The sequence below is a fragment of the Oppia nitens genome, unplaced genomic scaffold (assembly GCF_028296485.1).
Source record: "Oppia nitens isolate AA-2021 unplaced genomic scaffold, nextdenovo-longstitch-racon4-pilon3 scaffold8_pilon_pilon_pilon, whole genome shotgun sequence".
NCBI classification, from domain to species: Eukaryota; Metazoa; Arthropoda; class Arachnida; order Sarcoptiformes; family Oppiidae; genus Oppia; species Oppia nitens.
Genome location: NW_026533252.1, coordinates 2,860,269 through 2,873,040, shown reverse-complemented (window position 1 = coordinate 2,873,040; position 12,772 = coordinate 2,860,269). Strand labels below are relative to the sequence as shown.

At 28.6% G+C, this 12,772-nt stretch overlaps 2 protein-coding genes across 2 annotated transcripts; both read right to left on the bottom strand.

The window, feature by feature from the left end:
• Positions 1-286: 286 nt before the first annotated feature.
• Positions 287-3,811, bottom strand: LOC128964383 (prodigiosin synthesizing transferase PigC-like). The gene is made up of 10 exons (XM_054310973.1): positions 3,762-3,811; positions 2,944-3,701; positions 2,633-2,869; positions 2,331-2,582; positions 2,196-2,261; positions 1,673-2,087; positions 1,307-1,602; positions 825-1,247; positions 606-737; positions 287-517 (listed from the first exon to the last, which is right to left on the bottom strand). Exons 2-10 carry the CDS (start codon positions 3,538-3,540, stop codon positions 287-289), a joined length of 2,649 nt encoding a protein of 882 aa, XP_054166948.1. The 5' UTR covers positions 3,541-3,701; positions 3,762-3,811.
• Positions 3,812-6,435: 2,624 nt separating this feature from the next.
• On the bottom strand, positions 6,436-11,700 carry LOC128964424 (prodigiosin synthesizing transferase PigC-like). Its single transcript, XM_054311013.1, has 12 exons — positions 11,296-11,700; positions 10,387-10,960; positions 10,076-10,324; positions 9,238-9,986; positions 8,914-9,150; positions 8,613-8,864; positions 8,444-8,545; positions 7,937-8,351; positions 7,523-7,818; positions 7,041-7,463; positions 6,823-6,954; positions 6,436-6,732 (listed from the first exon to the last, which is right to left on the bottom strand). Exons 1-12 carry the CDS (start codon positions 11,527-11,529, stop codon positions 6,502-6,504), a joined length of 3,894 nt encoding a protein of 1,297 aa, XP_054166988.1. The 5' UTR covers positions 11,530-11,700; the 3' UTR covers positions 6,436-6,501.
• Between the last annotated feature and the right edge of the window lie 1,072 nt (positions 11,701-12,772).

Sequence of the window (12,772 nt, the reverse complement as noted above, 5' to 3'; positions counted from 1 at the left end):
AGTTTACTATTATATATTATATTGTATGTTAATTATAAATTAGATACATATGTAAAATTGATTTGATTTTTATAATTATTTAAATAATATTTATAGTCAAAAAAAGTAATTAAGATAAATTTATTATTATTTATTAAACTAAAAAAATATTGCACCAAATTTTTGAGGGATATAAAATAATTTATGATGAAAATTATGGTTATAAAATGTCTATAAAATTCATAAGTACTGTAAAGCATTTTTTAAATAAAAATTATATTATTAGATAATTTGTTGCCTAAAAAAGTTATCCCACTTTAGTGATAGTAGCGGACTGTGTGTCCAAAACACATATATCACCCGTTTTGAAGGTATGACACACGCCCTCAATAGCAATCAAACTGGGAATACCGTATTCCCGGGCAATAACCGCACCGTGAGATATGGTTCCACCGATTTCAGTGACAATACCGGACAACAATGGAAAGTATGGACTCCAACCGATATCCGTTGAGTATGTTATCAGTATATCTCCCGGCTATTTGTCATTTAAAAAATATATAATTAAGTTTAATCAACAAATAAGTGTTATGTCATTGGATGTTAATATTTTAAAAAATTTATACCTGAATAGCGTCGGCATCAGTAATATCTTCGGCCACACAAACTCTGGCCTTAACCACTCCATTACTGACCGGTGTTCCCGTCATTTGAACCAAACCAGTAGTGTTTGTCGGTATTGTTATGCGTTCATCAAACTATAGGATACAAAGTATTATATAATAAATTAATATTTTTTTTTGTGACCATATGTTCAGTACTATAAAAAGTCAAAGAGTGCCTACATTTCTGGGTATCATTTCTGGTCCCTTAACAAACTCATCGAATTTATATTTATTCATTTTCTGATACAACCGTTTCCTGTGTCGCAAACGAGTCATAATTAACGGATCGCGGCTACCATTACACAGATTGTACACCTCTTCCGAAGTCAAATAAAAGAATGAATCGATTGATGGCAACAGTCCGTCGGCAACCATTTGTTTGGCCAAAAAGTGAAATCCCTTTTTCTGTCTGTCATTCATCCAAATCATAAAATACTTGGATATCTCTCGATAGCCGACACCCGAACGACTCCACGGAAGCAATAGTTTGCTTATTAATAGTTTTCTTGTAAACGACAGTTTAGTCTTCAATTCATCGATAACCTGATCCACTGATTTGAAAATTTTTGGCTCAAATTGTGCTTCACTTCCCGTTAATATAGCCTTAAATAATAAGCATTTAAATTATTAAACCCCATATCATGTATTATTTTTTGACTCACTTTAATATTTTTAATACACGGTACGGGATCCTCACCCCAGGGCAGGTACATGGGATCAAACTCCCGGTAACCTCTGTGCCCATGTTTTTCAAGAAAATCTTTAAAACTTTTCGATGCACTATCGGTGCCCTCTTGTAATACTTTGAGCGCTTCCTCGTCGCTCAACGTCTTGAACTGTTCCTTATCTTTGATTGATTTAGCGATTTCACGCAAATGATTGGGCACTTCGGCGCTGATCACTTCATTGCACGACGAGATCAACAAATTAAAGTCCGACTCGATATTAGGGTTGTCCTCTGTTTAGAGTTTCACAAAAAAAATATTTCCAAAAAACTAATAATTTAAACAAAACTAATATCAACTAACTTTGTGCCCCTTCCAGGGCTGTCCTCAACAGTAGATGTTTGACAGTTGATCCTATACATGCTGGTCCATGATTTTTGAACTGAACCGATGCTATTTTACCGTAATCGGCAATAATACCGTCCAAGACATCCTTAGATGACTTATATTTTTTAATATTGTCGACCAAATCGTATTTGATTTCATCCATAAAATAATGTTTGTCTTTCATCAATGTTTTCGGTGCCCACACAATTATATTTATAAATTTCACCAATGATTTCAATTTCTTAAATAAACCTAATTTTGGTTTTGTTTTACGATTTTCGCAAAATACGTTTAAGACATCTTTGTCTTCAATGTGATGGCCAAAGAATGCGAGAACCATTTGCTTGTCTGAGTCCGAGTCCGGATAGTCAGCAAACATACCAAACAAACCCTAAAATTTAATTCAAAAAATAAAATGTTATTTTAATAATTTTTGAAAACTCATATATAAATAATTGATTACATTTGTTATATTAAACATTAATTGATTGTATTGGACTCCCATTCCTAATGTAAATGGATTGTAGTCATCTTCGGTAACTGATCCTTCTTCAATACCATATCTCTAATGATACCGAAAAAATATATAATGATTATTATTGTAAGTAAATTAATCAAAATTAATTCATTATACAAAAAATCCACTTTTGTTGGCAAAAGTCCACGTGTAGACCAACCACGACGACGCTCCGGGAAAAACTGCGCCCCAATGGGCCGGGGAGTAGATCTCGTACTCGGTTTGGTGAGGAGTATCCATTTCATGCATTATCTCGTAATCGGTGTACGAATTGTCCAAATTAGTGACGGGTCGCGACTGAAGCATAAATATTTCGCCCCCTTTTAGACCCCACTCTATATCTCTGACATTACCGTAGTGTTTGTGAATCTGTAAATAAATATTATTCAATAAAAGTTATTTAAGACATTAATACTAACAATTAGTGCCAAATCTCCCAATCGATATAAATCTTCATCAGTTAAACAGCATTTGCTGCTATCGTTAACATATTCCTCAACAGTGCCACCATTTTCAGATAGTTTTATAAATGATTTCTTGCTTCCGATAACTTTGTTTTCAATTCCCTTAATATATCTTGATTTTGATAAAGAATTAGATTCAATATTAACAGACAGTTTGATTGTATCCGGTTCTGCTGACGCCGACACCACTGACTATAAATTTTATAATTATTTATTTAATTTATTATTTTAAAAATAGCTTTTAAAATGTAAAAAATAATCAATACTTCTCCCAAACCATAATTAGCTGTCACTTCAATAACTCTTTCGTCTCCAGTAATCGGATCACAAGTAAACATAACACCCGCCGACTCACACGCTATCATCTCTTGTATCACAACAGCCATCGGACTATTGATAGGCTGTCCGTAACCTCTCTTATACTCAACAGCTATGTGTGAGAACTGAGACGACCAGCACTTCATTACAGACGAGTATATATTGTCGAGTCCTTTGACGCCTAAATAAGTAGTCATTTGTCCGGCGGCTGACATCTCTTCAGAATCTTCAGAAGCACCGGAAGATCTAACGGCAAACAACTTGTTTTCAAAATCATTGAAATTAGCTCTCAATTTGTCTTCAATTGCTTTTTGTATAGTTTGTGGTAATCTTTGATTTGCAATTAAGTCCATTACTTCATCGCATTTAGATTTCAACTCTTTTTGTGAAAGTTGTGTCGATTTTTCCAAATTTTCAATTGCTTTCAATAAATCTTTGTTTTCTTTTAAAAGTATTTCGTAAGCATTAGTAGTGACAACAACACCATTGGCGACACTAAACTGTTGTTTATAGTTATTTTTAACCAATTTTTGACTTAAATTCATAAGTACTGCCAAAGAGCTACCTTTACCTCCCGTTAGATCTACTCTTTGAGCCGACTCTTCATTCAAACCTAAAACAAGTGACAAATTATTTGGCAAATCATTTGTTGGTCTAATCTGTGGTTGAAATTCAGTCTCTATTTCTTCACTAATAATACATTTTCCTATTAATAAGAAAATAATTATTAGATATTATATGATATTAATTGCTTTATATAAATTACCTTCAATGTCATCGATCCATAAACTTTGAGTCAAACTATTTGTCGACTGTTTTATCTCAAACTTATACTCTTTGTCGTCAAACGAGGCTTTAAATTGAATGTTTGATCCGTTTTTTAAATTCTCAAAATCCGATTTATTGATCGATAGATCTATCACTTTGTGAATTCTGTTGATTTTGTTGAATAACATACCGAACCGATACTCAACGTTACCATCATTTTTGACAAATCCGATATCAAAACCAATACCTGTTTATATTATTTTAATTAATTAGTTTTAGTACTAATTTCAGTGTTAGTTAAATAAATACCTTTTTTAGTAAATCCGAAAATTCTTGTAATATTTCTCTTTTTATGTGATGTTAAGTATTTTTTACTCATAGATCCCCAAAAATATATATTTCTTTCCGTTTGCTTTTCCTCTTTAAACGTACCCTTTATTTGACCGAATTGTTCCAAACGATCTTCGAGTATATCTTCGGCATTCAAATGTGATTTCGGCAAAAATGTTAACTCTTTTGCCAGAAAAGAGTCGTCAAAATCATGAGTAAAGTCATAAACTCTAGACATTGCTATCCATAAGAATCTGAACTGAATATAAACCAATTTTTTGTTATTCTTCAACAGATATCCTCTAAATTTAATCCTTTTCCTCCTAAACGGTGACAATATCTCTAACCCGAGTCCCGACACTCTATACTCTCCTTTCCTATACTCGACTTCTTGTGTTTCCTCCAAAGTATAGCAATCATTGTTGTCATCGATTCTCATATTAATCGTTGCATTGTTTTTATTGTTAACTCCATTGGGTTTCCAATTAATTGTTATATAAATACATTGTTTCGATGAATTCACACCATATATAACTATATCTTCATTTTTATTCTGTAATTAAAATATAAAAGTATTTAAGTATATAAATTAAATATTTATATACAATATATACCAAATAAATAAAATGTTTTAACAATTGCTATCAATAAATGTTTACATTTTTATATATTTTAGATTTTATTTGAATTTTGCATAAATATAATTTAATTAACTAACATAACAGTTATTAAGTTTTATAAATATGTTTAATAATTTATAAAATAAATTAGTTTTCAATAATGAATTTGAAAAACTCTCAAATATCTAAAAATACGATTTGTATATAATATTATTATAACTGTAATATTAAATTATCAACTTATTATACTGTATGATGCAATATAAAGTTATTTCATTATGTAATGCTAAATAAAAATTAGATTATTAGAAAAATTTTAAAAGTTTAATACAATTAAAATTATGATTTAGTTTATTATAATTTTTTTTTTAAAAATATGACATACTTGTGATGGACAGTCGTATTGCCACTCGTGAGGGAATGGTATTATTCCGCTGTCGTGAACGTCATCTTTCCAGACATTGTGTGTCACAATTCTGTTGGTCTTATATTGTCGTCTTCGCCATAATAGTGACACTAAATTCATTAGATATGTCCATAGTTTGCCATTGATTTCTTTATATAACTTAAATAGTTTATTACTTCCGATTATCATCGGAACAACTAATATAGTGCCCATTATATAGATTTGTAGCACTAATTTTTTATTAACATTAATAAACTATTTAAAAAAAATATTTTATTTTAATTAATATATATATAGATATTTAATTTTTGGTTAAAACATACAAATTTTCTAAACAATTGTAAATTGATATTTTGATTGATGCATATAAAGTATTTATATAGAAAAGTCAATCCAAACTTAGAAATAAAATTATAAACCCATAGCTTATCAGATCATTACTGTCAATATTTTCATATAAATTCATTAGACAGTGTATACCTGTACTTACTGTAAGTAAGTGTAATATTATACATATATATATAATAATAATAATATAATATAATATATAGCTTTAATTAACCTTCAAAAATGTAATAAGATATCAATGTATAGTACATTAATAACAAATACTGTTCTAAATGTACTGATAATACATACATATATTTAGTGATTATTTTTAAATATTATCATATGTTTGTTGTGTTATATTTTTTTAATTATAAATTTAGATGAGTGTACCCAAAAACACTTGTTTAACATAATGAAAAAAATCGACATAAATTCACAAAAATAAAAACATTTGAAAATGCTAGAAAGCAATTACAGACAAACTTTTTGTTTAATGATTATAAAGTTATTTAATCAAATTTTTTTAATTAAATTTAATTACTAAATACTAAATAAAAAACGAGAAGATTTTATATTAATATAAATCAGAATTATTTATAATTTAATGATTTTTTAAAATTATGTTCTTTTAAAAATAAGAATTAAAGTTTTATATAATATTTTTCATATTCATATATAATTATAATATAAAATTTGAAACATATATTTTAAACTGTAATCCTTTAAATGTTATATATTATTTTATATATTTAAAATTTATATATAGATGTAATTTATTTATGTATAAACATTATACTTTACCGGTAATATATATAAATATATGATTTATATATAACTACAAAGAAATTCATATTAGAAAACATTTTTAATTATTATAATAATTATTTAACTAAAAAAAATTTTACCACATTTTTGGCAGATATAAAAACAATTTATTAAAAAATTAAATAGTTATAAAATTGTTATAAAATTTATGAGTTAAACATTTTTATAAAAATTATTAAAATCAAATAAATTATTTATAATAAGATAATTTGTTGACTAAATAAAAGTTATTCAACTTTAGTGATGGTAGCGGACTGTATGTCCAAAACACAGATATCACCCGTTTTGAAGGTACGACACACGCCCTCAATAGCAATCAAACTGGGAATACCGTATTCCCGGGCGATAACCGCACCGTGAGATATGGTTCCACCGATTTCAGTGACAATACCGGACAACAATGGAAAGTATGGACTCCAACCGATATCCGTTGAGTATGTTATCAGTATATCTCCCGGCTATTTGTCATTTAAAAAAATATATAATTAAGTTTAATCAACAAATAACTGTTATGTCATTGGATGTCCAATTTTTAAAAAAAATTATACCTGAATAGCGTCGGCATCAGTAATATCTTCGGCCACACAAACCCTGGCCTTAACCACTCCATTACTGACCGGTGTTCCCGTCATTTGAACCAAACCAGTAGTGTTTGTCGGTATTGTTATGCGTTCATCAAACTATAGGATACAAAGTATTATATAATAAATTAATATTTTTTTTGTGACCATATGTTCAGTACTATAAAAAGTCAAAGAGTGCCTACATTTCTGGGTATCATTTCTGGTCCCTTAACAAACTCATCGAATTTATATTTATTCATTTTCTGATACAACCGTTTCCTGTGTCGCAAACGAGTCATAATTAACGGATCGCGGCTACCATTACACAGATTGTACACCTCTTCCGAAGTCAAATAAAAGAAGGAATCGGTTGACGGTAGCAGTCCGTCGGCGACCATTTGTTTAGCCAAATAACGAAATCCTTTTTTCTGTCTGTCATTCATCCAAATCATAAAATACTTGGATATCTCGCGATAGCCGACTCCCGAACGACTCCACGGAAGCAATAGTTTGCTTATTAATAGCTTTCTTGTAAACGACAGTTTAGTCTTCAATTCATCGATAACCTGATCCACTGATTTGGCAACTTTCGGCTCCAATTGTGCTTCACTTCCCGTTAATATAGCCTTAAATTATTAGTAATTTAATTGTTAAACACTATCTATTATTTCTCTGTATGACTCACTTTAATATTTTTAATACAAGGTATGGGATCCTCACCCCAGGGCAGATACATGGGATCAAACTCCCGGTAACCTCTGTGTCCATGTTTTTCAAGAAAATCTTTAAACTTTTTCGATGCACTATCGCTACCTTCTATTAGTACTTTAAGTGCTTCCTCGTCGCTCAACGTCTTGAACTGTTCCTTATCTTTGATTGATTTGGCGATTTCACGCAAATGATTGGGCACTTCGGCGCTGATCACTTCATTGCACGACGAGATCATCAAATTGAAGTCCGACTCAAAATTAGGATTGTTTTCTGTTTAAAAAAATAATAAAAACTATTAATATTACCAAAAAAAAGGTTGTCCTATGTTTAAAGTTTTAAAAAAATAATACCAAAAAAAACAAACTTTTATAAAATAGTATTAACTAACTTTGGGCTCCTTCGAGAGCAGTCCTCAATAGTAGATGTTTTAGTGTCGATCCTATAGATGCCGGACCGTGATTCTTAAACTGAACCGAAGCTACTTTACCGTAATCGGCAATAATACCATCCAATATATCTTTAGATGTCTTAAATTTCTTAATATTGTCGACCAAATCGTATTTGATTTCATCCATAAAATATTGTTTGTCTTTCATCAATGTTTTCGGTCCCCACACAACCATATGTATCAATTTCATCAATGATTTCAATTTTTTAAATAAACTTAATTTCTTATTCATTTTACGAGTATCGAGAAATGCGTTCAAAACATCTTTGTCTTCGATGTGATGGCCAAAGAATGCGAGAACCATTTGCTTTGCCTGATCTGACTCCGGATATTCAGAAAACATATCGAAAAAACCCTAAAATTTAATACAAAAATATTTAAAATAATTATTTATAAAAAAAAGTTGATCTAATTATTATGCAATTGATTGTTATAAAGTTGTCATACATTAGTCATATTAAACATCAATTGATTGTATTGGACACCAAAGCCTGATGTGTATGGATTGTAGTCATCTTCGGTAGCTTTTCCTTCTTCAACACTCCATCTCTAATTAGTTAAGAAAATAATTATTTAGTAAATTAATAAAATTATTATTATTATATATATATCATACAAAAAATCCACTTTTGTTGGCAAAAGTCCACGTGTAGACCAACCACGACGACGCTCCGGGAAAGTTCTCTCCCCAGTGGGCCCGGGAATAAATCTCATACTCGGTTTGATGAGGACTATCCATTTCATGCATTATTTCATAATCGGTGTATGAATTGTCCAAATTAGTGACGGGTCGCGATTGAAGCATAAATATTTCGCCCCCTTTTAGACCCCACTCTATATCTCTGACATTACCGTAATGTTTGTGAATCTGTAAATAAATATTATTCAATAAAAGTTATTAAGACATTAATACTAACAATTAGTGCCAAATCTCCCAATTGATATAAATCTTCATCAGAAACACAACAATTAGTATTATCATTGATTTCTTCCTCAACAGTGCCTCCATTTTCAGACAATTTTATGGATGTTTTCTTTGCACCGATTACTTTGTTTTCAATGCTTTTAATATTTCGTGGTTTTGATAATGAGTTGGACTCAATATTTACCGACAATTTAATTGTGTCCGGTTCTGCTGACGCCGACACCACTGACTAGAAGTTAATCATTTTTGTTAATAAATTTATAATTAAAAAATAACTACAATATTACTAAAATCTATGAAAAAAATTAATAAATACTTCGCCTAAACCATAATTAGCTGTCACTTCAATAACTCTTTCGTCTCCAGTAATCGGATCACAAGTAAACATAACACCCGCCGACTCACACGCTATCATCTCTTGTATCACAACAGCCATCGGACTATTGATAGGCTGTCCGTAACCTCTCTTATACTCAACAGCTATGTGTGAGAACTGAGACGACCAGCACTTCATTACAGACGAGTATATATTGTCGAGTCCTTTGACGCCTAAATAAGTAGTCATTTGTCCGGCGGCTGACATTTCCTCAGAATCTTCAGAAGCACCGGAAGATCTAACGGCAAACAACTTGTTTTCAAAATCACTAAAATTATTGTTTAACTTTTCTTCAATCGTTTGTTTTATCATTTTTGGTAATTTATGACTTGATATTAGATTCACTAAATTCTCGCAATCAGTCTTTAAGTCTTTTTGTGGCGATTTCTCTAATGCTTGAATCGCTTCCAATAATTCTTTGTCTTCATTCAAAAGTATTTCGTAAGCATTAGTAGTGACAACAACACCATTGGCGACACTGAACTGATGTTTGTTATTATCTCTAACTAATTGTTGGCTTAAATTCATAAGTACTGCCAAAGAGCTACCTTTACCTCCCGTTAGATCTACTCTTTGAGCCGACTCTTCATTCAAACCTAAAACAAGTGACGAATTTTTTGGTAAATCATTTGTTGGTCTAATCTGTCGTTGAAATTCAGTCTCATTTTCTTCACTAATAATACATTTTCCTAATATGAGTAAAAAAATATTTATTATTTTGTTTTATATTTTTAATTGTGATCTTTATTATAGTCTTATTGATAATTTTTAGACTTGCCTTCAATGTCATCGATCCATAAACTTTGAGCAAAACTATTTGCTGACTGTTTTATCTCAAACTTATACTCTTTGTCATCAAATTTGGCAGTAAATTGAATGTTTGATCCGTTTTTTAAACTCTCAAAATCAGATTTATTGATCGTCAGACCCAACAGTTTATGGAAACGTTTGACTCTATTGAATAACATACCGAACCGGTACTCAACGTTACCATCATTTTTGACAAATCCGATATCAAAACCAATACCTGTTTATATTATTTTAATTAATTAGTTTTAGTACTAATTTCAATGTTAGTTAAATAAATACCTTTTTTAGTAAATCCGCAAATTCTTGTAATATTTCTCTTTTTATGTGATGTTAAGTACTTTTTACTCATAGATCCCCAAAAATATATATTTCTTTCCGTTTCCTTTTCCTCTTTAAACGTACCCTTTATTTGACCGAATTGTTCCAAACGATCTTCGAGTATGTCTTCGGCATTCAAATGTGATTTCGGCGAAAATGTTAACTCTTTTGCCAGAAAAGAGTCGTCAAAATCATAAGTAAAGTCATAAACTCTAGACATTGCTATCCATAAGAATCTGAACTGAATGTAAACCAATTCTTTGTTATTCTTCAACAGATATCCCCTAAACTTAATCCGTTTTCTTCTAAATGCCGACAATATCTCTAACCCGAGTCCCGACACTCTATACTCTCCTTTCCTATACTCGACTTCTTGTGTTTCCTCCAAAGTATAGCAATCATTGTTGTCATCGATTCTCATATTAATCGTTGCATTGTTTTTATTGTTCACTCCATTGGGTTTCCAATTGATTGTTATATAAATACATTGTTTCGATGAATTCACACCATATATAACTATATCTTCATTTTTATTCTGTTATTTTAATTAAAATATATTTTAAAATATATGTTAATTTTATGAAATAATAATTAAATAATAAATATCATAGCAGTTAATAAATTTTATAAATATGCCTATAATTTATTACTAAAGTTATTAAATTGTAAGTTTTCTATAAGAAAAGCTATTATTAATTAAATAAAATAATTTGTTAATTACTACAGATATTGTAAAATTGTAAAAATAATAATGCAAATCGACAAATAATTATATGATATTTTACAGTCTAAATAAATTTTAAGTTTAATACAATTAAAATTATGATTTAGTTTATTATAAATTTAATATATTTATATATATGACATTACATGTGATGGACAGTCGTATTGCCATTCATGAGGAAATGGTATTATTCCGCTGTCGTATATATTATCTTTCCAGACATTGTGTGTCACAACTCTGTTGGTCTTATGTTGTCGTCTTCGCCACAATAATGGGATTAAATTCATCAGATATGTCCACATTTTGCCATTGATTTCTTTATATAATTTAACTAGCTTATTTATTCCGATTATCATCGGAACCACTAATATGGTGCCCATTATATTAGTGACACTAAATTATTTACTGAATTTTTTTAGAAACTATAAAAATTGCACATAAAATATATGATAAAAGTTTGGTGTATGAAAACTCAAAACTATGAAAATGTAATTATATTAACTGAAAAAAAGTGAATCCAAACTTATTATAAACAATTATGAACTTATCTGTCCTTCGTTTATCAAATCATATTTACAGTCAATACTATGTTATCTATCACTTAATAAAAATGATTAAATTATTTAACAATTATAGCCATACAGTGTCTATATATGTACACACAAAAAAACTATTACTATAATATTGGAATAAATATACACTAATATTCATTATTTATACAGTACTGTGTATGTAGTATATACTGTATAGAAAATTTTTACAGTATTTCTAATTATACTTAAATGTATTTATTATATTAATTATTGTAATATTGTACTTAAAGTAACCTTCAAATGGTACTAAAACAAATCAATGTTTTTAAATGTACTTAAATAATAATAATTTAACAATATATTCATGTTTGTTGTGTTATATATTAATTATAGGTGTACCCAAACATTTATACTTATATTAATACTGTATAACATCAAAATCAATATACAAAAGTTAAACGCAAATAAAAAGTATACAAATAAATGATACATATATTTACCATTTAAATATTTATTTTTATATATATAAAAATTTTTAATTTAGATATCATTTTTATTAATTAAATATATTTGTCACCATTATATAAATTAATTTTTTATATATATTAATAGTATAATATCATATATTTAATTATCTCGTGAGCTATATAAGCCAGTTATGCAATTACTTTAGTCATTTAATCAGTTAAATATAGTTTTAAGTCCAACAATAAATATTCCTGATAAAATTATCAATTATTATAATTAAACATTATTTAAAAATATACTAGTAATTGCAGTACTATAGTATAATAAGTTAATTATTTTATGTTTTTGTAACTTATTATATCAAAAGTATAAAATAAGCATTATATAAATTTATATATAATAAATATTTTTAAAAATTAAATGAGAATAATGTGTTTAATAATAAATATAATAATTTTAAAAATATATTAATGTGTCATATATATATATATATATATATATATATATATATATATATATATATTTATTGATCTTATAATTATTTTAAACATATCAAAATTGATTATATTTCATAAAAAATAATCTTATGAATCATAATATAAATTTTTACAAAAAAATATCA